Source organism: Phacochoerus africanus, chromosome 14, assembly GCF_016906955.1.
Source record: "Phacochoerus africanus isolate WHEZ1 chromosome 14, ROS_Pafr_v1, whole genome shotgun sequence".
NCBI classification, from domain to species: domain Eukaryota; kingdom Metazoa; phylum Chordata; class Mammalia; order Artiodactyla; family Suidae; genus Phacochoerus; species Phacochoerus africanus.
Genome location: NC_062557.1, coordinates 48,086,748 through 48,111,456, shown reverse-complemented (window position 1 = coordinate 48,111,456; position 24,709 = coordinate 48,086,748). Strand labels below are relative to the sequence as shown.

Sequence of the window (24,709 nt, the reverse complement as noted above, 5' to 3'; positions counted from 1 at the left end):
CTTTCCGTGTGAGCAGTTTGATACTCCTCCATGACTTTTTTTTCTAGTTGTGGGCCTTGCCCCAGAACCGCCTTCAAAAGAGTCATCATCCATGGGGTCAGGTATAAATGCTCCAATGGGGAAAGGAGCAACTGGAATATTGAGTGACCGCAGAAAAATCCTTCCTGGTCCTCAGTTTCCTTATCTGCAAAGTTTAAGAATTTGGGTAAACGGACCAAATTCTGTTTGTACCCCAAACGCCTCCAAACTCTACCGCAAGAAGCCGCCAGAGGAAGCGCCAGGCCAGGGGTCTTACCCCGCCCGCGAGAGCGATAGTGGCCAGGCGGGTGGCCCCGCCCCCGCTCCCGCCTTGGTTGCCCAGCCACTGGGAGGGCCGAGCTTCCGCCCTCCACGTTGTTGTTCCCGATTTGCGCCACGCCCCCTCGGTCTGGGCTTTGGACACCTAGCCTAATTTGCCCTCGGTCCGGCCCCAGAGCAAAGGGCGGCTTCTTGGGTGGCACATTTGGAGTTTCCGCCCGCCTCAGAGGCGCGTGGACAAAGGCAAGAGTTTATAGGAAGGAAAGGGAGACACTTTGTTTTGGAGGGAGGATAGTGAAAAGTAAAGAGTAGATCAGGTCACAACTGCACAATTTCCCTTTCGGAGTCCCACCATTCACACAGCGTCCCCATCCGCACCCGCGAATGTGACCCTGCTAGACACTGGCCCTTTAAACAGAAGGCTGGCGGCGCGGGGTGTCCATGTGGAGCTGCTCCATGCCGTGTTGTCCTGCCCGCCCATTGGCCCGCGTCCCGGTGACGTCGCCTAATAGGATGCGAACGCACTGCGGGGGGAGGAACGGAGACAAAACGCGGAACAGGATCGCCACTCCGCTCCCTCTGCCAGTTCTCTGGCAGCCTCCTGCCGTCAGCTCCGCCCAGGGGCGGATCCCGGGGGAATTGCGACAGCCTGGTGGTTGCGGGAATTAGGTCACGTGTGGACCCAGGGTTCAGGCCAGTCTCTACCAGCCTAAGGTTTCCTTGACCTGGAATATCCTTATTTGAATTAACTCAAGTCTTGAGTTTTCCACCCTTCCTTCCCTCCAGCAGGATAATTTTAGTTGTGAATGACACAAACATGCAGCCCTTGCTAAACTTGTGGCTTGCAATCGGGGCGGGGGGAAGGCGGGAAAGCGGAAATGCAGGGCGCGAACCCGGCTGGAGCTTCTCCCACCCCACCCAGGCCACGTGTGCGCTCGCCGTCTTGAGTGGGCGGGGCCAGCCTGCCCGGGACCACGCCCCTCCCTTCGTGAGAAGCCGCGGCCCTGCGGGCGGGGGCTCCGGTCCGGGCTTTGGCTGCGGCCCCGGTGTAGTAGCGGGGGCGGCGGCCGGGGGCAGCGCGGCTCCTTCCCTTGTTGTGTGTGTCGGTGCCTCCTCGCCATCTTGTTGCAAAGCCTTTTCTTGTCGGCGGGACTCCTGGGGGCCGCGGGGCGGGAGGCATTGGAAGGGAGGAAGAGTGGGAGGGGAAGGAGTGAGGCAGTGCCGCCTTATTTTTTTTGCATCAATATATTTAAATTTGCAAATTACATTTTGCAAATATTTGGGGAGACATTGGTTTTTCTCCCTGTGCTTCCCCGTTCTTCCCTGCGGAGTGCGCTGCGCCGCCCAGCCCTGTCGCCCCCCGGAGGTGATCCCTCCCTCCTGCCTGCCCGCCAGCCTGACCTGTGCTCGACTCGCGGGCCGCAGTCTCGGCCCCGGCGCGCCCCCGGCAGCTCTCGGCGCGATGAGCATAGAGACGCTACTGGAGGCGGCCCGCTTCCTGGAATGGCAAGCGCAGCAACAACAGAGAGCACGTGGTGAGCGGCCGGGCTGGGCCCCTAGGGCAGCGGGGAAGGGGAGGCGAGCGACCCTGGTCCCCGAGCCCACCCGAAACCGCGGGCGGAACCCTCTCTCAGGCGGCTCGCGAAGCCGGGCATTGCAAGGCTCCGCGGAAGAACCGGCACCGGAGGAAGAGTGTTGTGGGAAGTGAAATTAATTAATGAATTCGTTAACATGCAGTGGGGGACCCGGCTCCTGTGGGCGCCACCCCAGCTGCCTACCACCACTTGTGCACCTTTCGTGAGGGGCTCCTTTCGCGTGGGCCAGCAGCGCCCTCGGTAGGGCTGAGGATGTGCGAGCCGGGGGGTGGGGTGAAGAATGGTGTTGCGTGGGGGTGGCAGACCCGCGGGCGTGTGCGTGTGTGCACAGGGGATGTGTGATGCGAGCCTCGATGAGAGCGGATGAACGGACGCTTACACGGGCGAGTGTCTAGTGCACACGAGTGGGCGTGTGTGTAACGGAGTGGGGGGTGGAATTACTCTACGCGAAGCAGCTCCCCGGCTTCCCTAGTCTTGTGGGGTGGGTGCGGGGGGCGCTCCTGGCAGATCTTACTAGCCGCTTGGGGCGGAGGCGGCCTTTGCAGAATGAAAATGACATCGCGTGTCTTATGATCCTGGCCAGCCCCGCCTGACCCCGCCTCCCACAACTGGGCTGGGTCGCGCGTCAGGGGTTTGGGTGAGAGCCGGGCTGATTAGTGCATCGGTGAAACGGCCCGAAGGTCGCCGGGGGCAGACCCGGGGCCCCCTTTGCTGCGCCCCACTTTAGCCGGTGTGGAATGTGGCGTGTCTGCGCCTTCTAAACCCGCTCTCGGCTGGAATGTTGCGTGTGCCTGCGTTCTAAGCCCGTTGGTTACACCGGGTGGTGACGTGGACAGGGTCCGCCCCCGACCACGTGCACCGGGGACACTCCCGCTGGGGACTGCGCGGCCCTGCCCCTCCCTGCTGCCTCGCGCTCGGCCGGGGGCGGAGCCTGGGCGGGGCTGGCTAGGGGCCTTCCGCCGGGTTGGGCCCGGGCTCTGGCCCCCGGGCATCTCCCCGGGAGAGTCTGCCCTACGAGGGAGGAGCTGAGCTCACCTGTAGGTTCTCACCCCAACCTCCAATTTTTGGTCCTGGGGCGAGGGAAATCCTCAGAATAGCCAAGCGTTGGGATATATAGAGCTTACATACTCCCACTGACCCCTCCAGACATTCTTATCAGGACCCGGTCAGCGCCGCTGACCAGTGTGGAATAAGCCAGGCTGAGAACCGGCAAACTTTGGCGCGCTCTCGACAGGGCCGAGCTGGAGATTTCAGATGCCCCCTCTCCCCACGCGCTCTGTTGGTGGTCCCCAGGTGCTGCAGAAGTAGGGACTGAGGAAAGACCTCGGTTTTCCGGACTGCTGCGAGGGCCGCAACCCTGGATCCGGGTGTGTGTGCAGTATCCGGGGGCTGTTGTTTCCTCCAACCCTTACCCCCGCCCTTCGGCCCGGTTGGTTGTGGTGGAGAGAGTGCGTCGCCCTCCTTTCCTTTCTCTCTGCCTATTGTTGCTTCAATGATGAGTCATGCAGGAGGTAGTAGTGTGTGTTGTGTGCGCGCAGGCGCGCGCCTGCAGTGTGTACCGCCGTCGCGGCGGGCGGGGGAGTGGCCGCGAACCAGGGGCGGGGGAGGGACGGGTCTGAGGGCCTGGTCGGGTAGACCAGCCTTTCAAGGTCAAGAGTCACTCGAGATACGTGAGAGCGAGAATGCTTAGGTTTTCGAACTGATGGGCTGGAGCGTCAGCTCATGCGCCCCTCCTTACCCCTTGTCTTTGGGGTCCAGAGCAGGGTCAGTTGGTGGACAGTGCAGGTGGTGAGAACATTCTGCTTGCAGGAGCAGCGGCACGGGGAGGAGCCTGCACACATTTGGAGAGACTGAGTCATCTGCTGCCACCATCAACACAATGCAATTCAGAAGTGCCTATTGTGTCCCCACTGGGTACTGCCCCCTGTGCTAGAGGCAACAGCACTGAGCCTGCTGTTGCCCCAAGGGAAAACTCACTTTCACCTTCACTTTAGCCTCAGGCTAGTTGGCCCTGCCAGGGGAGGGAAGGCGGCCCTCACTGTCAAGTCTACCATCTTTCCCGGATAAGTCTGTCCAGACTGACAGTAGGAACCCTAGGGATGATGTGTGCAACACTTGAACCTGAGAATGGCTCTCTCCCAAGACGGGTCAGAGCCCTGCTCCCCCCTCACCCCTGTGTTGAGAACTGAGGGCAGGGAGCTGATCTGAGTGACAGTGCTGCTTGATACTTAATGTGCCGCAAGGGAATTCCCTAAGTTGAGGCTTCTTGGTGGTGGGGCAGGAGGTCTGAGGGGATGGATGGATGCTGGAAAGCCAGATTTTTTCCAGAAAGTCATGCTACAGATAGTAGACCTGGCTGCAGCAGCTTAATCTCCGGAATTTATTTTTTTCTCCTCCTTGAGGTTCTGTCCTATAACCTGGGTTGGAAGAATGGGAGAGAAAGGGGTGCTGGTGAGCCTGTGGACCAGCACTGCTTTCTGGGAGTGTGTACCCCATGCACAGCCCTGAACAGGGATCCTCCCATCCTCAAGCCTCAAGCAACAGTTTCCTGACCTAGACCAGCCCACATGATGAGCCCGTGGATGTGTGTGCATGTGCGCTGTATGTGCAAGAGGGGAGAGGAAAGGGCAAGGCCATCCTGGTGGCCAGCGGGAGGGCCTGGTCACCTCTAGCAGGCACGGAGGTGGCTCGAATGTGACCCCCTTGACCTGAGCTAATCACACCTTGGGTCTGCCTCGTGCACCAAGATCCCTGTTAGCATGTAGAAGGGGAGAACTCTCCTGAACGTTGGGAGCCACCTGGTATAGACTCCTGTGACCCCAGCTCTGTGCCTGCTGAGCCCCTGGGCCACAGTGGCTTGGGGGGAAGCTCAGTGTCCATACTCTCCATTGTGGGATGGAGTCTTGGCCCCTGGATCACCCAGAAGGGTCTGCTGAATTAACTGGGGGCACACTCCGGACAGAGCCCATGGAAGGTGGTGGAAATGTGCAGCAGAGCATTATTTTAAAGAGTCTAGGGGTTCCCATTGTGGCTCAGGGGTAACGAACCTGACTAGTATCCATGAGGACGCGGATTCGATCCCAGGCCTTGCTCACTGGGTTAAGGATCTGGTGTTTCTGTGAGCTGTGGTGTAGGTCCAAGATGTGGCTCAGGTTCTGTGTTGCTGTGGCTATAGAGTGGTGTAGGCCCGCAGCTACAGCTCCGATGTGACCCCTAGCCTGGGAACCTCCATATGCCGCCAGTGCAGCCCTACAAATACAAAAATAAAGAGCCTAAACCCATGTTGCTGCTGGTCTTAAAAAGACAAAAATTAATAAAGAGCCTAAACCCATGTTGCTGAAAGCCAGTTTGCTCCTTCCGCTCTGTGTCCCTCTCCCCTGTCAGTGTACAGGGAAAGGGCCAGTGCTGGGTGGAGAATGAGTCAGAGCAGGTCACGAGGAGGCGGGAGGCTCTGGTGGGCTGGATCTGGCCTGTGGCGCCTTCTACTCTTCACAACCAGTTAAGCGTTTTCATGCTGATCCAGGTGTGACCGAGCTCGGCCATTCACCTGGGTCCTTCCTGGCACCAGTGAGACACACCTGCCTGGTTCTAGAAGAGAGAGGGTAGGTGGGAAGGAGGTTGCCATCTCCTGGGTGAGCGTGGAGTTGCCTTTCAATGAGGTTTGGCTTCCTTCTGGCCCAGGGCACCTGGCCTTGGGACTTGGGGCCCTGTCTGTCCCCCTGCTTACGGTAGAATGGCACACTTGCCCCAAGACTCATGAAAGTTCAGGTGGCTCAAAGGAATGGAAGCGGTGCTGTGTTGGGCCCTGAGCTCCAGGACCTTGTCTTGGGGATGGGGTTGGGGAGCAGAGTGGCCCAGGCTGGGCCTGAGAGGGCTCCTTGACTGGCACGCAGCAGGCTTCTTTCCCACTGTGGTCTGTGAGCAGCAGGAGCTTGGAGAGCTGGTTTTCTCTGGAACTGGAACGTAAGCCAGGGCTGCCACCAGCTCATAGAAGCAGGCCTGCACCGGCCTGGCAGCTTCCCTTCCCAAGGGCCAGGGGAGACACGGAGGAGGCCGTGCTGACTCCAGCCTCCGAAGGAACGCTGGCTGCTGGGAAACCACTGAGTGCTTCCCCTCTCGGAACCCACCCCCCGCCCCGCTTCCTCCTTTGCCTCCTCTCTGCAGGAGGGAGGGCCTCTGAGCAGGCCTGGCTCACACTGAAGTTGTTGATTGGCCAAAGGGCCCCAAGGCCTCAAGGTGTTAGGGGCCCCTGAGCCCAAAGACCCATGGAAAGTTGGTGCCCTCCTCCCTAGGGGGCCCTTAGCCAGCCTTGCCCCCCAGGCTCACCCCTTGAGGGTGGTGCATGTGGGGCGTGTCAGCCCCCCGTGCTGTCAGCTCTGTCAGTCAGCTGTGTGGTGGATCCCGGGCAGGAAGGAGGGCTGGTTGACCAGCCTGCTCCCTGGCTTGGGGGCTGCAGCCGCTCCCCAGGGCCCCGGCCTGGCCTGTAGCCAGGGAACCAGAATGGTGGGGCCTGGGAGAAGATGGGGCAGGGTGGGGATGGAGAGGGGCCTCTGGATCCATCTGGAGCGGCCTCTCCCCTTGCCCTGTTCTCAGCCCACCGCTGAGCAGCCCTCATCTTCTGGTGGAGCTTTGAGCAGAGATGCTGAACGGAGCCACACAAGGTTGCTGGAGCTTGGTGCCCTGTTCAAACCCCGTTAAAAAGCCTGGCTTTCCTTTCCGCCTGCCTCTTACCTTTCTATTTTTTGCTGCTGCTGGTGGTGGTGGGGAATGAATTCCACACAATAAATGGCAGAGAAGGACCAGGTGCGTTTTGGGTATGGACCCTGAGGAGACAGGCTTGGGACCTAGCCTGGGAGTCCCACGTCCTGGGCCTAGCTTGCTCATGTGTGAGCTGAAGATGTCCCTGCCCCGCCTGCGACATGGGGCTCTTGTAAGATCCAAGGGTGTGTGGGGGATGTGTGTACATGAATATAGACACCCAGTGAGCTCGTACTGGCACAGCAAGTACAGGGCATCCACCAGGTATCAGGAGACCTGACTGTGACTCGCAGTGTGACCCCTCCCTAGCAATCATTTTGCCTCTTTGAGCTAATTTATCTCATCTGTGAGATGAAGATACTGCCTCCCTTCCAGAAGGTACTTCCCCAGAAACTAGGGTTTGTTCGTCCCTTTTATACTCCTGTGGTAGCCTCTGAGGTCATTTGTGGACTGACCTCTGCCTGCTTCATCCATCACTCCCTCCCCTCGGCCTTGCTGCGCATCACCTGCTTAACCCTTCAACCTGCAGGCTGCCCCGTCTCCAGCACCCTCGCTGACAGCTTCGGCTCTGCTTTCCACAGCCCCTCTCCTCCCCAGCCTCGCGTGTCATCCCTTGTTATTTATTACCCCCCACCCACCCCGCCCAGGCTGTGAGCTCCCAGCAGTGAGGACCAAGAGACTTTTATTTGATCACTGCTGTGTCCCCAGTGCTCAGCCCAGTGCCTGGCTGGGTGTGGATGTGTATTTGCGGTGTCACTGGGCGCTACCTGGGACAGGGTCAGAGGATGGGTTACAATGGGAGGATAGGTGAAGCTGGGCCCCTGCTGAGACACCCCTTGTTTTCTCTGCGTAGAGGAACAGGAGCGGCTTCGCTTGGAGCGGGAGCTGGAGCAGGAGCAGAAGAAGGCCAGCAGCCTGGCTAGGCTGGCCCATGCCCTGCCTGTGGAGGAAACCCGCATCGAGGCACCACCCCTGCCTCTGTCGCCCCCAGCACCCCCTCCGGCACCTCCACCACCACTGGCCACTCCCACCCCACTGACTGTCATTCCTATTCCAGTAGTGACCAACTCCCCTCAGCCTCTGCCCCCACCCCCACCACTCCCCCCCACAGCCCAGCCTCTGCCTTTGGCACCTCGCCAGCCAGCCCTGGTTAGCAACCCCGGACTCAGCATTAAGGAGTCTGCCCCCCTTCCCACCAGGCCACAGGTGCCCACTCCTGCTCCCCTACTGCAGGACTCCAAGACCACCGTTCCGCCCACTGGCAGCCCCAAGCCTTTGCAGCCCCTCCCCACACCCATCCTGACCATAGCACCACACCCCGGAGTCCAGCCGCAGCTGGCCCCCCAGCAGCCACCCCAACCCACTCTGGGGACCCTGAAGCTGGCACCAGCTGAAGAAGTCAAATCCAGCGAACAGAAGAAGAGGCCTGGGGGGTGAGTGAGGTGTGGCAGAGTGGGGGATGGTGGGACAGAACTGCTCACCCCCTGGGCTGTGTGTACATGAGAAAATACCCACTGGAGCTAGCCTGTGAAAGCCACGCATGCCCTACCTCCTCAACCCAGAAGCGCCCTCCTATACCTGGGTGTGTTCTCACTGTGCTGTGGCTGCAGTCCACCTTGGGGAGTGAGGAACGCCCATGGCCCTGTGTTCTCAGGCTTCTGTGTTCTTTGACCACCACTGCCCCACTCCTGCAGGGGTGGAGCTAATGGCATTTCCAGGCCCTTGGATTGGGTATTGGATTATGGGCCTCTTGGGTGAGGGCTGGGGTCCACTGGCTATTTCTCCAAATCCCAGGAGCCCTTCCCGGTGGATGGGTGGGATAGAGGGAAGAGGTAAAGGGTTTGTTAATTATGAGCCTACAGGTGCCCTCGAAGAGGAGGAGTGCACATCAGGACACGGGGTGGAAAAACTCCCATTTCTGCTTTTCTAGAGAGAGACTGTTGGGAACAAAAAGTGTGGCATTTGGGGGGTGAGGAGTAGCGGGAGGGAAGGCCACCTAACTGGACCCTCCTCCCTGAGCCTTCTGTCTGTCTGGGTTTCAGGATCGGAACCAGAGAAGTCCACAACAAATTGGAGAAGAACAGGTGTGTGTGCCTGCACTTGTGACTCTGGGCCCGTCCCGCTAGTTACCGGGACAGTCCCATCCTTGGTTCCCAAGCTCTCCTTGGGCCTTCCCTCCTGCCCCGGGCCCCCTGGCGCTGGCTGACCTGCGCTACTCCCTCTCCCCAGGAGGGCCCATCTGAAAGAATGCTTTGAGACCCTGAAACGCAACATCCCCAACGTGGACGACAAGAAGACGTCGAATCTGAGCGTTTTGCGGACTGCCCTGCGGTACATCCAGGTATGGGGGAGGGAAGCAAGGGCCAGAGCAGGGCGGGCGCCCGCCGCCGCGCCGGCTTCCTCCCCGCCCCGCCCGCTGCGCCGCGGCCCCGCCCTCGCTCCCTCGCTGGCTCCCCCGCCCGCCTCCACGCGGGCGCCGAGCACATGGCCCGGCTGACGTCAGCGGGGCTCCCCGCCCGGGAGGGGCGGGGGAACGCGGTGGCAGCGCTCGGCTCCCCTCCCGCGCCGGGCGGCCCCGCGGAGCCCCGCCATCGGCACAGCCCCCGCGGCTCAGTGTCAGCCGAGTCCCCGGCCCCGCCTAACCGCCTGCCGCGCATTAGTGCCGGCGCGGGTGGGAAGGGCGTGGGGCGGCTGGCGCCTCCACCCCGCCCGCAGCGCCTGGGCAGGAACTGAATTCGGCCTGAGAGTCTGTCACTCGGGGGAGTGGGGGGAGGGGGGCTGGGCGTGGCTGCTTCCACCCGGCGGCGCCCTGGACCCCGCCCCCCCAAATTTAGCCCAGAAGGATCAGGATCCTTCCAGGGAGCGCACGAAGGCGCCACCACCTGATTTGGGGGCTAAACCTGGGCCTCGGAAATGCGGCGGTCTGACTGAAGGATCAGCGATCCTGGGGTCACCGAACCTACAAAATTACATTCTCCTCCCCTTTTCAAGGGGTCCTCCTAGCCGTGTGTACCCTGCCTTTGGGCACTGGCTCCTCTCTGCAGTATGGGGCGGGGGGAGCGCCCGCCAGATAAGACCGTTGCTATGACGGCCCGAGTTCTGGTTTCCCTGGAAACCGACTGAGGGTTCCGCGTGCCGGGAAGGAGACTGTGGGGGTGGGGCGAGCAGCCACGCTCGGCTGCCGCGGAGACCGAGCTGTACGGAGCCGTTGGGTAGTGGGCGGGACTTGGGGCTGCGCGGGGCGGGGGCACACTCCGGGTCTTAGAGATGGCGCTGTCTTGAGAAGCCTGGGGGTTGGGCGGCGTCACCGGCCGGATGGGCTACCCCTCCCCCGGCCTCGACTGCGGGGTCAGAGCCCTGAGGTAACCAGAGCCTGACGTGTGGGCGCGCAGAGGCGCTGTCTCGCGACGGCTCCCGCGAACACGCGCCCTTCCGCCCGCCCTCCGGACGATGGGGAGGGGCTGGCGCGCCTCCTGGCCGCTTCCCGGCACGGGAGGGGCGGGGCTGGGCGGTGCAGATTGGCGGAGCGGGGCAGGGGGCGGGACTCCGCGCGCGGAGAGCGGGTGCGGCCGGCAGGGAGTGACGCAGCAAAGCCGGGTCCGCGTGGGTGCGCGCGTGCTCCGTGAGGGGCGGGGCTTCGCTGGCGCCCGAGAGAAGGGCTTGGTCTAGGGTTTCAGAGGGTCTTGGGAGGCTTTTTTCTGGTATGTTTTTGCAGAAGTTGGGCTTGGGTGTAAGTTGCTGGTTCTTCAGTCATAAGAAGTAAGTTGCTGGTTCTTCAGTCATAAGAAGTCATGTGGCCTCGAAGCAAATCCTTGTCTAAATGCTGTGACATTTTCTGTGAATATCAGAGGAATATATTAGGTTCTTCTAAGGTACTACGGTGATGCTAAGTGGGAAGAAGTAATAGTATCTTCGTCATGAGGATTTGAAGAGGATTGGTTCTCTAAGTATCAACTTAATAGGCACTATTGAGAAGTAGGAAGGATGGAATGGCGCAGTTTTTCCTATACCTAGGGCAGGAAGCATTGCTTGCCAGATGTGTGGATTTGAAAGTGAATCAGAAATAGAGATTCAGAAACAGCGCACTCGGGATATAGGCCTGGGGCAAGTGGGAAACGAGGTGGACCCAGAATGTCCATGAGAGATTCTGGGGCTGGCAATGGAAGCAGAAATGCTGGGAAACTTATGGCTTGCTATAAATCCTCAATCTCACTCATTTACTTATTCATTCAGATACATTTGGACAGTTGGTTGGGAGGATGAAGCAGGGAGCAAAGGAAAAAGTGTAGATTTCTGTCTTTAGGTTTGGTCTTACAACAGATTGTAAAACAAACAGGACTCTGCCATAAAGATGTGATAGGAACAGGGGTAAGAGGGTTCTGGGGAGTTAGGGAAGTTGCTCCTGAGGAAGGGGCATTTGAGCTGGGACCTGAAGGCTAGGGTGACTGAGACAAGGGGCGGGGGGGCAGAGAACCCAGCACAGGCCAGAGTTTCTCCAGGAGGAGGGAGCAGGATGCTTCCCCGCCCCCGTTTTTTCTTTTTACAGCCACACCTGCGGCATATAGAAGTTCCTGAGCCAGGGGTAAAATTGCTGCAGCTGTGGCCTATACCGTAGCCATGGCAACACCGGATCTGAGCCTCCACCGCAGCTTGTAGCAATGTGGGATCCTTAACCCACTGAACGTGGCCAGGGATCAAACCCACATCCTCACAGAACAACGTTTGGTCCTTAACCTGCTTAGCCACAATGGGAACTCTGGGATGCTTTTTTTGAGCATGTGGAGGTTCCCGGGCCAGGGATCAAACCCACATCCTAGCAGCACCTCAACCCATTACAGTGACAACTCTGGTTCCTTAACCTGCTGCACCACAAGAGAAGAACCAGGATGTACTTTTTGAGGTTAAAGATGGTCAGGATGGCTGCTGTGCAGGGATGGGGGCAGCAGGCACTAGGTGGGAATTGGAAGGGAATATTGGAGGGGCCTCTATGTAGGGTGTGGAGATTGAGGGCTTTGGTTGTGTGCTGAAGCGGGAAGCTGTGGGAAGGCTGTAGCCCGCAGCCAGACCCAGAGTGGCTTGGAGCTGGTAAAGGATTTGAAGAAAGGCTCAGTGAAATGGACAGAAACAGGAAGAAGAGTAGGCAGATACCAAACCATGCATCCAGGTAGTCTTAGAAAGGAAATACGTTTCAATTGAAGCAATGAGGACAAAAGTTAGATCCTGGAGAAACTTCCCATGGGGCTCTAGGGCTACCGAGAACTGGGCTAGATCAGAAGTGGGGGTTTGGTCCCCTGACACACTCTCTCCCTGAGCCAGAAGTTTTACCCTCTCTATTAGCAGGTAGAGTTTAGGACAGGTGCTTCCAGCCCCCAGCATCCAAGTTTGAGTGAGGGCTAACTCACCGGCCCTGTCTTTTTTTTTTTTTTTTTAAATGCTTTTTAGGGCCACACCTGCAGCATATGGAAGTTCCTGGGCTAGGGGTCTAATTGTAATTGGAGCTGCAGCTGCCGGCTACACCACAGCTCTTGGCAACCTGAGATCCAAGGCCAAGGATTGAACCGGCATCCTCATGGATACCAGGTTTGTTACCACTGAGCCACAACGGCAACTACCCAGGCCCCATCATTGATGTGGCCCTGTCATTGATGGGGCCCCATCTGATGGCATGTCTAGCACTGGCCTTTTAAGGTAGAGCCAAGTGAGAAACTAGATGTGTGTGCATGTGTGCGTGCATGCACGTGCATGAGGCTGTATGCGTGCCCTTGCAAATGGGGATCTTTCTAGCAGAAATATGGGGAGAGGCAGGTTAATGGCAAAGCCATGATGTTAGGGGGCGCTGTGTGTGGCTTGGGGCTAGCAACAAGTGTGAAAAGGGTAAAGCTGGAGTTCCTATCGTGGCTCAGCGGTTAACGAACCTGACTAGTATCCACGAGGACACGGGTTCGATCCTTGGACTCGCTCAGAGGGTTAAAGATCTGGCATTGCTGTGGCTGTGGTATAGGTCAGTAGCTACAGCTCGGGTTCGACCCCTAGCCTGGGAACCTCCATATGCTGCAGATTAAGCCCTAAGAAGACAGAAAAAGAGGGAGGGGGATAAAGCTATTGAGTTTCAAGTCGGTACAGACCATGGCTATGTCTGGGTTACATGCCACAGGCTTTCATGGTTTGAGGCATCTCTCACTGGTGAGGTCAGGAATGCATGGAGTTTGGGGCTGCAGGAGGGAGCATGGGGACGTTGGGCCTAGTTGGTGTGTGGAGTTGAAGACACTGCTGTGCCCAGGAGGGCAGGTGAACAGCCAGGAAAAACTGTCGTAAAACTTCCTGAAGGAAATGGAATCGGGGAAAACTCAAGTCTAATGAGTGACTGTGATTCTCCTGCGACGAAGGGGACAGACAGGGTAGAGGGGGGAACTAACACCCTCAGCTCCTCACAGACCCTTCCACTGGGGCTAAGATGTCGCACGTGGCATTGAGGGACGTAAGCTAACCATAGAACAGCCCTTGCCGTCACTCAGAGGTTGGGACAGGAACAGGATGTGTTGAGATGGGAAAACAAAACATGAGGAGTTCCCACTGTGGCTCAGTGGTAACAAACCCCACTAGAATCCATGAGGATTTGGGTTTGATTCCCTGGCCTCACTCAGTGGGTTAAGGATTCGGTGTTGCCGTGCGCTAATGGCTTGGGTTGGATCCCACGTGGCTGTGGCTGTGGTGAAGGCTGGCAGCGGCAGCTTTGATTCAACCCCTAGCCTGGGAACTTCCATATGCCACGGGTGTGTCCCTAAAAAGACAGAGGGATGGAGGGAAGGAAAGCCAAAGGAAGGAAGGAGAACAAAACAAAACATGAAATAATTGAGGGCTCATATGAACTAGTTTCTGATGAAGTACTACCTGACAAGTCTCATTAAATACTCAGGGGTGTGATGCCGGTGCCAGGAAGGGCTGGAGGACGTCCTGGGGGGCCGTGGGATGGCGATGGACCGGGGAGACGGTGGAGGCAGGGACGATGTGACTCTGAGCCAGCGGGCAAGCCTGGGGAGCTAGACGCTCCCGAGCAGGTCAGGTAACGAGACTCAGGGGGCAGCGAGCAGGATGGTCCATGTTGTCTGGTGGAACCAGAGGTCATGACATGCCCAGGCCAAGGAGAAGCCGGCAACAGGGAAGCCTGTGAGGTTTGAGATGAGTTGGTAATAAAGTGCCAGAGTCAGGGAGTCACAGAGGATGGAGAGAGGAATGGAGCTGAGAAAGAGGACAAGGGCTGGCCCTTCAGAGTTGCCAGTAAGCATTGTGTGAAGGGAAACTGAAGACCCTTCTGACAGGAGTGTTGCCACAGTCTGAGCAGCAGGGCATCCAGCACCTGTGGGAGGGTCAACCCGAGAGGCACCAGGTTGCCTGTGACCCTGGAGGAATGGAGGGGGGATGGCACCGTGGACGGGGGAGCTCCCCCTGGCGTTCTTCATGCAGTGGGCGGCCTCAGCATCATGGACGAGGAGCCGCCTGGAACCTGTGGTGAAGGCTGGGGCCTCTGCAAGGGTGCTCAGGCCGAGGCAGTGGTGCTGTCTCCCCAAAGAGCTGTTTCTCATTGGCAGGGGCAGCTCGGGTCCAGGTGTGGAAGGAGGGGCCTGTTCTAGGGCTGCGGGGAGCTCGGCAGCCTGGGGAGTCGGGAGGGCAGCGGGGAACAGCCGTGTGGGGAGGCGCCGAGGCAGTCGCGATGAGGCGCACAGCCCGCAGCTGTTCCGGAGAAGGTCGAGGAGATGAGATGGGGGTCGCGGGCATCCTCCAAGGGCACCGACGTTGACTCTCGCGAATGATGACGGGGAGAGGAAGGCAGGTTTATTTGGGAATCTTTGGGGACTGGGTTTCAAGGTGCGTGGCTGTGGCATCAGTGAGTGACAGGATGGTGTCACTCAAGCACCACCTGAGACGTCTGTTACCCTTTCTGCCCTTCTCTGCGGAAGGGAGAGAGATGCGGCCAGGAAGGAGGGGTGGGGGTGGCAAGAGGCAGCGAAGCCCCTCAGGACAGAGTTGAAGCGGGGGTGGGGGTGGGGACTGACCTGGATCTGCACCCGCCTGGGCGTCTGCAGCCCTCGGATGCTGGGCTTCCCAGGGCAGAGCCGTGGACTGGGAGGCGGGTGTGGTCTCCAACAGCCCCTGTCCGCCTGGGCCCTTCCTCGTTGCGTACGCGCCCCTGGGGGCCAGTGATCTGGAGGTGAGGGTGGCTGAGGGAGATCTTGGGGGTCCCGTGGGCCCTGTGGCCGCTGCTCAGGGTGTCTTGCTGTTCCTTGCCCTGTTCTCCAGTCCCTGAAGAGGAAGGAGAAGGAATATGAGCATGAGATGGAGCGGCTGGCCCGGGAGAAGATAGCCATGCAGCAGCGGCTGGCGGAGCTCAAGCATGAGCTGAGCCAGTGGATGGACGTGCTGGAGATCGACCGCGTGCTCCGGCAGACGGGCCAGCCCGAGGACGACCAGGCCTCCACCTCCACCGCTTCCGGTGAGCCCTGCCCGCCCCCCCACTGCTCCGCGTTGCCCTCGTCCAGCCCCGTAGTGGTCCCAGACCTCTAGGGGCCTCTGCTTCTCCAGCATCCCGCTCCCGAGCCTGTCTGACCTGTCCCTGTTGCCCTGTCCCCCCACAGAGGGTGAGGACAACATAGACGAGGATATGGAGGAGGACCAGGCCGGCCTGGGCCCGCCTAAGCTGAGCCATCGCCCCCACCCGGAGCTGCCGAAGCCACCGCCCAGCACGGCCCCCACGCCTCTGCCTTCCCACTCACACCCCCACTCCCAGCCTGTGGCCCTGTCTCCTGCCCACCTCCCTGGGCAGCAGCCGCCGCCACAGCAGAAGACACCTCTGCCGGCCCCTCCTCCCCCACCAGCTGCCCCAGCCCAGACGCTGGTGCCCGCTCCAGCCCATCTGGTGGCCGCGGCTGGGGGAGGCTCCACGGTCATCGCCCATACCGCCACCACCCACGCCTCAGTCATCCAGACTGTGAACCATGTTCTGCAGGGGCCGGGTGGCAAGCACATCGCCCACATTGCCCCCTCGGCCCCCAGCCCCGCTGTGCAGCTGGCACCCGCCACACCCCCCATTGGCCACATCACCGTGCACCCTGCCACCCTGAACCACGTGGCCCACCTTGGCTCCCAGCTCCCCTTGTACCCGCAGCCCGTGGCGGTGAGCCAGCCTGTGGCGGTGAGCCACATCGCCCACACCCTCTCACACCAGCAAGTGAATGGCACGGCCGGGCTGGGGCCCCCGGCCACTGTCATGGCTAAGCCAGCCGTGGGGGCCCAGGTGGTGCACCACCCCCAGCTGGTGGGACAGACCGTGCTCAACCCTGTGACCATGGTCACCATGCCCTCCTTCCCGGTCAGCACGCTCAAGCTGGCTTGAGGATGAGGCCACTTAGAGGCCCCCAGTGGGGGCAGGGAGGGAGACCAGCTCCCCACTCTCCCACCCACCAGCTCCACACATTCCAGCCAGGCCCAGGCCCGCCCCACCCATAGCCACCCCCAGGCCTCCTAGGGGAAGGGGGTGCAGAGACTCTGAGCCAAGGGAGGGAGGGAGGGCCCCCCCACCCGGGGCGGCGGGGGTGGGGGGGGGAGCTGGGCACAGGGCAGGGGTTACCCCGCTGCACTAGGACTTGACAGAGTGATGAGAGCCGCTCTGGTGAACGTGCCGCCTGTCTGGCCTGGTGCCAGCTCCAGTGCGTTCCTGCCTCCCACCCGTCCCCTGAACCCGGTGCGATGTGGACGTCGTGTTCTCCCGCTTCCCCTGCCTTGCCGCCTTCCTGTGCTGCTGCTGCTGCTATTGCTCTGTCTGGTGAGGTGGCTGAGGGCCTGGGCCCTCCCCTCCCGAGCCTCAGCCTTCTTTTCCCAGGCTTCTGGAGGGAAATGGGGGGAAGCAGAACTGAAGCAACTTGGCTGGAAAGCCAGAGACTAAGAGGGCCCCTGCTCTGAGAACAGGTGACAAATCCTAGGATATGGCTTGTGTGGGTGCCCCAGCCTGGGGTTCTCCATCCTAGGTGCCGTCACTGTGACTCATTACGACAAACTAGTTAAGAGGATTCTGTGTCAACAGTAAGCCCTTGCCAAGCTTCCTGTTCCCCCCAGCCCGCCCTTGCTGCTGGGCTCCTGACTTCAGGAGGGCGGGGGGGGGGGGGGGAGGGGCCTGGCTGTCTCCCCGTGCCCCCCCCACCCCCCACGACCTCCAGCGGGGGAGTCTGGACTGAGAGGAGGGTGCTCCGGACCCTGTCCCCATCCCTGGACTTGCTTCTTGGCTTCCAGAAGGTAGAGAGGAGGCCTGGCCTCTGCTCAGTGCTGTGCGCACCCTGGAGGGCTGAGTACACCTGGATGCCTCCTGCTGCTGGGAGGCGACCCGCGTCTGGTCTGGGTTCCAGGAACCTGAAGCCCCCCTGTTGAGGTAATCAGGATGCTAAAAATCAGTGGGTGGGGGGCTTGGCCCTGGGGGCCTGTGGGGAGGGAGCAGGGCCAGACCTGGAGGAACTGCTGCTTCTGCCCCGGCTTGTCCGACTCCAGCACCTTTTCCCTGAACACCCTCCCTCCTTTGTCCAGTGGACTGTGCTGAGTGTGCCCTCCCTGGTGGAGGCTGCTCCGTGCCACTGCCTTCCTGTGAAGAAGGTCCTTAGCTGGGCCGGGGCAGGACTGAGCTTGGAGAGGGGAAGAGCAAGGGGCCCTGTGTGTAGGGGATGCTGCTTTTTCTGCTTCTGCCTCGGCACACAGCTTTGGCTTCTCTTTTTATGTGGGTATTTATTACAAGTGGCCTTGTGTCAGTCAGACTCAATCACATACGTGCACACTCGGCTCCCCACCTGGGCACACACTCACCGACAGCCTTTCAGAGTGTGTGTGGAGAGGGAAGCCAGTGTTCCTACCTGTGAAGTTTGCATGGACGGGCTGGGGGCTGGGGGGGGGGGGTGTCCTGTGGGACACGGAGGTGGCTGGCGAAGGTCTTGAATAGAGGAGCCGCCTACGAACTCCCTTTCAGTTCCTGCTTGGTCCTGGGGACTGTTCTCTTGTTTCCCCATGTGGGGAAAGGGAAGGCCAATGGACACCTTCACGGTTTCTAGGAGGGGGTCCTGTACGCCCCCCGCGGTGCAGTTCCCACCTCACAAGCTTGCCACCTTCCTGCGCTGCAGCCACCACCACTACCGCCCCGTCGTGGGGCAGGCTGGTTTTCCTCTTGCCAGTGTGGTTATGTTGTGTTGGAAAGAGCAGAGGGAGACAGGGCAGGCTTGGCCCCCGGAACAAAGAAGCACTGGCAAGCCCACCCTCCTCTCGGCTCTGCTCACCTTGCGACCTGAGTCCGTTCCAGAGTTGAAACTGTCCTGTTAGCCAGTCACCCCTCGGGCCTGCACAGATACCTCATCCGCCCGCTGCCCCTGCCCCTCCCCGCCCCCACTGCAGCAGTGGGGACCTCAGAATCTAGTGCCGAATGACTATGTCCAGATTGGTGACAAAGGGTGTTGTTGCTATTGTTTTTGTTGTCATTTGTGAACGCTGTGATGCTGTGTGCCCGAGAGGGCAGCCCGCCCAGCCCTTCCTTGGGCATCTCCCCTCTGAGAGCTGTCAGGACCACATCTGTCCTCGCCCCGTGGGACCGCCTGCCCCTCCCCTCCCTAGCCCTTCCAGCCTGGGGGACGTGCGTGTGCGCACACACAGACACACACACACACACACATCTTACCTCTCATGCGTGTTTTACTTTTGGATGTTCAGAGTGGCTCACTGGCTGGGAGTCTTTACCTCGGGGAGAGGGGGAGGTTGGTTCCTTGAGGGGGCCAAAGAAGGGCAGGGGATTCCTGAAGGGGAATTAGGGGGTCACCATACCCCCTGCTCTCTCCAGGAACAGCTGCTTCTCCCCCCATCCCAGGGTCCCACCCCCGCTCCCCCAAAGAGGTGGCCCTTGTTTACAGTGAGGACTCGGTCACTGTGTCTCCGTTTCCTGAAATATAAATTGTAGTGACCCCAGACTGTAGAGATTTTTATGTGTTTGGATACATCTGCTGTGTGGGAAAAAAAAAACAAAACTACAAAAACCCTAATTTTGTACATATTGTATTTTTACTATTGAACTGTATTCTAGTGGCTGTTCATGCTCCAAGACTTTAGGTATTGAGACATGAATACTCTCCATGTAATAAGCACTTGCCTGGAATAAAATATAAAATTGAAATAAACCTGCACTGAAACCCAAGATGGAGCTGCCATCTGCAGCATCTGGGTCATTTTGTTGCAAGAGGAGGAGAGACCTTTAGGGAAAGACCCTCCAGCAAGAAGCAGTGTGGTATCCTCTCCCTGTTGAGGAGTTGGGGGCACGGTCTTCAGGCAGCTTTCAGGATGGCTGCTTTTAGAGAGAAGAGGAGGGATCTTCCCATTCTGATCCCAAGGCTCAGGCCTCTGAGCTCTGAGAACTGCGGTTCTGGGTTTCCTCACATTTACGCAATGCTTTATACTTCCTCAAACGATTTTTATAAACGCTATCTTGTTTCGTCTTTTAACAGCTTGGTGAAGTAAATAGACCAAGAACTAGCAGATAAGAAAACAGGTTCAAGGTGGGTGAGTGACTTGTTAAGGTCACAGGGCCAGCCTGGGACCCTGTGGAGCTGCCGTCCCATCTCAGCTGGTGCAGAGCTGTCCCCAGGCACATGCCACCTTGCCCTGGAGTTGAGCATCCTGAACTCCAGAAAGTTCCAGTGGGAAAGCTGCAAGATCTGTGTACAGAAGGGCCAGGGGTTCCCTGAGAGGGGAGACCTTTCTGGGGTTGTAGTTAGGTCGTCTGAGGAGTCCATAAGGCTGTCCTTTCGGGGGAAGGAACAAGAGGAGGAAGAAGTTAGGGGTCAGGGGTCAAAGAACTCTGGTCTAGTAGACTGGGCCTGGAAGGCCTTTGACCCTATAGTAACCTCTTTTCTCCCCAGTTTAGGGGAAACCAGCCACTTAGCAGGCGGATAGGTGGGGAGGTAAGGGAGTGAAGTCTGGCAGTTAGCTGGGCTGAGCTCTAGACCAGCCTGGATGCTTCTCTAACTCCCAGACGCCAGCCCCACTCCCAGCTGTAGCCAGGGAAACTGACTCCGCTTCTCTTCCTGGGGGTGGGGTGGGGTTTGTCATCCCCAGAGAAGGGAGTCATGGCCTGTCAATACCGCCAGGTTCCTCGGAAGAAGACCTTGCTCAGTGCTCCTCCCCAGAACCCGCAGTGGTGCCCGCTCCTCTCATCTGTGAGCTTCTGGCTCCCTCTGCTGGTGGCTCCAGGAAGCAAGCGTTTCCTTCCAATTTGGAGAAGGCGGTTAGGGTTAACATTTCCTCAGTGTGTGCAGTCCTGGAGACAAAGAGGAAGAACGCCCCTGGCAGTGATGACTTGGTATTGCCTAAGGGCTACCACCACATCTTAAGGGTGGACAGAAACTCCCCTCGCTGCACACAAATGATAGTCCTACCCCTGACTCCGCTAGAACCTGCAAGAGGGGCCTGTGGTCAGGGTCACAGAAAACAAAACACCTGAGGAATATTCCTGCTCTTTTTTTAAAAGAGGAAGGTTTACTTCGTGGGTTGGGGGTCCCCTGAGATGGTGCTTATAGCATCCTACTGGTTCTTCCTGCTACCATCCACATACAGCCCTTGGCAGACCCAGCATTTTGGCTGTGGGATTCCTTTTGGCCCTAGAAGCCCAGCCAAGGGCCTGGAAGTGCCAGCACTTCTGGGTGGAGCAGAGAAGGGGTGGGAACGTGTGCAGAACCAGCCACTTCCAGGCTAGTTTAACCAGGGGCCTTTGGTGAACTTTCAGGAAGAGTCACAGAGAGAAACTTTTTTTTTTAATTTTTTTCTTTATTTTTTTGTCTTTTTAGGGCTGCACCCGTAGCATATGGAGGTTCCCAGGCTAGGGGTCAAATCGGAGCTGCAGCTGCCGGCCTACACCACAGCCACAGCAATGCCAGATCCGAGCTGCGTCTGTGACCTACACCACAGCTCACAGCAACTCCGGATCCTTAACCCACTGATTGAGGCCAGGGATCAAACCCCCAACCTCATGGTTCCTAGTCAGATTCGTTTCTGCTGCGCCACGATGGGAACTCCCTTTTTTAAAAGCTTAAGTAGAGTTTATTTACAATGTGTTATTTTCTGATGTACGGCAGGTGATTCAGATATATATACTTTCTCATTATTTTCCATTATGGTTACAGGATATTGAATGTAAGTTCTCTATGCTATACAGTAAGACCTTATTGTTTATCTATTTTATATATAGAAGTTTGTATCTGCTAATCCCAAATACAGGATTTATCTAATTTATCCCTCCCTCACTCTTCCCCATTGGTAGCCATGAGTTTGTTTTCTCTGTGAATCTGTTTCTGTTTTGTAAATATGTTTATAACTGCACAGTATTCCATTGTATATGTGTACCATGTCTTCTTCATTCATCTGTCATTTAGTTTGTTTCCACGTCTTAGCTATTGTAAATAGTGCTATGAATTGCTAGGAACGTTGGGGTGCATGTAGCTTTTCGAATAAGAGCCCAGGAGTGGGGAGTTCCTGTCGTGGTTCAGTGGTTAATGAATCCAGCTAGGAACCATGAGGTTGCGGGTTCAACCCCTGGCCTCTTTCAGTGGGTTAAGGATCTGGTGTTGCCGTGAGCTGTGGTGTGGGTCACAGACGTGGCTTGGATCCCTCATTGCTGTGGCTCTGGCATCGGCCAGCAGCTACAGCTCTGATTAGACCCCTAGCCTGGGAACCTCCATATGCTGCAGGTGCGGCCTTAGAAAAAAACCAAAAAAAAAACAAAACAAACCCAGGAGTGGGAGTGCTGGGTAATATGGCAACTCAGTTTTTCATTTTTTGTTTTTTTTTAAAGGATACTGAAACTCTATATTGTTTTGGGGTTTTTTGGTCTTTTTGCCTTTTCTTGGGCATGGGTTCCCAGGCTGGGGGTCGAATCGGAGCTGTAGCCGCTGGCCTGCGCCAGAACCACAGCAATGCGGGACCCAAGCCGCGTCTGTGACCTACACCACAGCTCACAGCAACGCCAGATCCTTAACCCACTGAGCAAGGCCAGGGATCGGACCTGCAACCTCATGGTTCCTAGTTGGATTCATTAACCACTGCGCCACGACGGGAACTCCTCTATATTGTTTTTCATAGTGGCTACACAAATTTACATTCCCACCAACAGTGTAGCAGGGCTCCCTTTTCACCATATCCTGTCCAGAATTTGCTATTTGTAAACTTTTTTTTTTTTTTTTGTCTTTTTAGGGCTGCACTCACACCCACAGCATGTGGCACTTCCCAGGCAGGGAACTGAATTGGAGCTGCAGCTGCTAGCCTACAGCACAGCTACAGCAACGCCAGATCCAAGCTGCATCTGCGACTTACACTGCAGCTCATGGCAACACCAGATCCTCAACCCACTGAGCAAGGCCAGGGATCAAACCCACGACCTCATGGATACTAGTCAGGTTTGTTATCACTGAGCCACCACAGGAACTCCTATTTGTAGACTTTTTAATGATGGCCATTCTGATGTGAGGTGATAGCTCATTGTGGTTGATTTGCATTTCTCTAATTAGCGATGATGAACATCTTTTCATGTGTCAGTTGGCCATCTGTATGTCTTCTTTTTGTGTGTGTGCTTTTTAGGGCCGCACTCACGGCATGCGGAGGTTCCCAGGCTAGGGGTCTAATCGGAGAAACAGCTGTGGGCCGGCCTACACCACAGCCACGCCAGACCCGAGCCGCATCTGCGACCTACACCACAGCTCACGGCAATGCCGGATCCTTAACCCACTGAGGGAGGCCAGGGATCAAACCCGCCACCTTTCCTAGTCGGATTTGTTTCCACTGTGCCACAACGGGAACTTGCCTAAGTCTTCTTTAGAGAAATGTCTCTTTAGGTCTTCCGCATACTTTTCGATTGTGTTGTTTGGGTTTTTTGGTATGAACTGTTTGTATGTTTTGGAAATTAGGTCCTTGTCAGTCGCATCATTTGCAAATACTTTCTCCCAGTCTGTAGGTTGTTTTTTCATTTTGTTTATGGTGTGCTTTGCTATACAAAAGCTTGTAGATTTGATTAGGTCCCACTTTTTTTTTGCTTTTGTATCTATTGCCTTGGGAGACTGCCCTAACAAAACATTTGTATTCTTGTTAAAGTATATTTTGCCTTTGTTCTCTTCTAGGAGATTTTATGGTTTCATGTTTTATATTTGTCTTTAAGCCATTTTGAGTTTTTGTGTATGGTTTGATGGTTATGCTCTAACTTCACTGATTTACATGCAACTACTCACCTCTTCCAACACCACTTTTCTTTTTTTTTTTTTTGTCTTTTGTCCTTTTAGGGCCATACCCACAGCATATGGAGGTTCTCAGGCTAGGGGTCTATCTAATGGGAGCTGTAGCCACCGGCCTACGCCAGAGCCACAACAATGTGGGATCCGAGCCATGTCTGTGAACTACACCACAGCTCACGGCAACGCCGGATCCTTACTTAATCCACTGAGTGAGGCCAGGGATCAAACCTGCAACCTCATGGTTCCTAGTTGGATCCATTTCTGCTGCACCATGACAGGAACCTCCCAATACCAGTTTCTGAAGAGACTTTCTCTATTGTATATTCTTGCCTCCTTGGTTGAAGATTAATTGACTGTAGGTGTGTGGGTTCACTTCTGGGCTTTCTGTTCTGTCCCATTGATCCATGTCTGTTTTTGTGCTAATACCATGTTTTGATTACTGCAGCTTTTTAGTATTGTCTAAAGTCTGGGTTATGTCTCCAGCTTTGTTCTTTTTATTCAGGAGTGTTTTGGCAGTTCTGGGTCTTTCATGGCTTCCATGTAAATTTTAGGATTATTCCAGTTCTGTAAAAAATGTCATGGGGTAACTTGATAGCAATCACATTAAATCTGTAGATTACTTTGGGTAGTGTAGCCGTTTGAACGATATTAATTCTTCCAATCTAAGAGCATTGGGCTATCTTTCCATTTTTCCGAATCATCTTCAGTTTCCTTTATCAGTGTTTTATAGTTCTCAGTGTGTAAGTCTTTCACCTCTGGTCAGGTTTATTCCTAAGAGTTTTTTGGATGCGATTTTAAAAGGGATTGTTTTACTTTCCTTTTCTGCTATTTCATTGTGAGCAAAAAGAAATGCAACAGATTTCTATATGTTAATCTTGCATCCTGCTACGTTGCTGATTTCAGTTTTAGTAGTTTTTGTGTGGTCTTTAGGGTTTTTTATATATATATATATACATATATATATATATATATATAGTAACGTCATCTGCATGTAATGACAGTTTTACTTCTTTCTTTCCAATCCGGATAACTTTTTTTCTTCTCTGATTGCTATAGCTTGAACTTACTATTGGAATGGAATTGGTGAGAGTGGGCATCCTTGTCTTGGCCAGATTTTAGCAGGAAGGCTTTCAGCTTTTCCCTGTTGAATATTACGTTTTTTGGCTGTGGGTCTGTCATAGATAGCTTTTATTATGTTGTGTTCCCTCTGTACCCATCTTGGGGAAGTTTTTATCTTGAGCGGATGTTACGGCAGAGGGAATTATGATTGCTCCAGGCTACAGGATCAGCTAGGGGATGGGGAAGGGTTCCCTTGAGAGGCCTAAAGGTCCCCTGGCCCCAGGGTTTCTGATGTCAACTGGTTTCCTCGCTTGGGCAGCTCTTAGTGGGTTGACAACAGGCCCTAATGCCTAGAAAGCTACACCAGACCACCTGCTGGTGACTGGACCCTCTACCTGCAACTAGAATGATGGGGCAGTGGTCCTCTGAGGTGGGAGAAGGCAGGTGGGAACCTGCTATTTCAGTCCAGGTCTTTCCAGGCCTCAGTGAGCTTGATCCCTCCTGACACTACCCCGACCCCGACTGCAGCCTGAAGCAAGCATCTCGGTGCTCAGTGGGCAGGGGCCTTCCCCACTGGTTAGAGGGGCCGAGAGGTCTTCCAGACTCCTAGTCAAGCTCCATCTTGTCACTAGCTGTTCAGGACAGGAAAGCTGGGAAAGGGGCAGGGACCTACACATGTCCAGAGGCTGGAGAGGCCACTGGTCAGTC

The 24,709-nt window shown here is 56.7% G+C and overlaps 1 protein-coding gene across 1 annotated transcript; it reads left to right on the top strand.

Annotated features, from left to right (window-relative positions):
- Window positions 1–1,389: 1,389 nt before the first annotated feature.
- Window positions 1,390–18,864, top strand: MNT (MAX network transcriptional repressor). The gene is made up of 6 exons (XM_047757476.1): window positions 1,390–1,832; window positions 7,504–8,083; window positions 8,693–8,734; window positions 8,880–8,991; window positions 14,949–15,141; window positions 15,284–18,864. Exons 1-6 carry the CDS (start codon window positions 1,760–1,762, stop codon window positions 16,039–16,041), a joined length of 1,758 nt encoding a protein of 585 aa, XP_047613432.1. The 5' UTR covers window positions 1,390–1,759; the 3' UTR covers window positions 16,042–18,864.
- The last annotated feature ends 5,845 nt before the right edge of the window (window positions 18,865–24,709 follow it).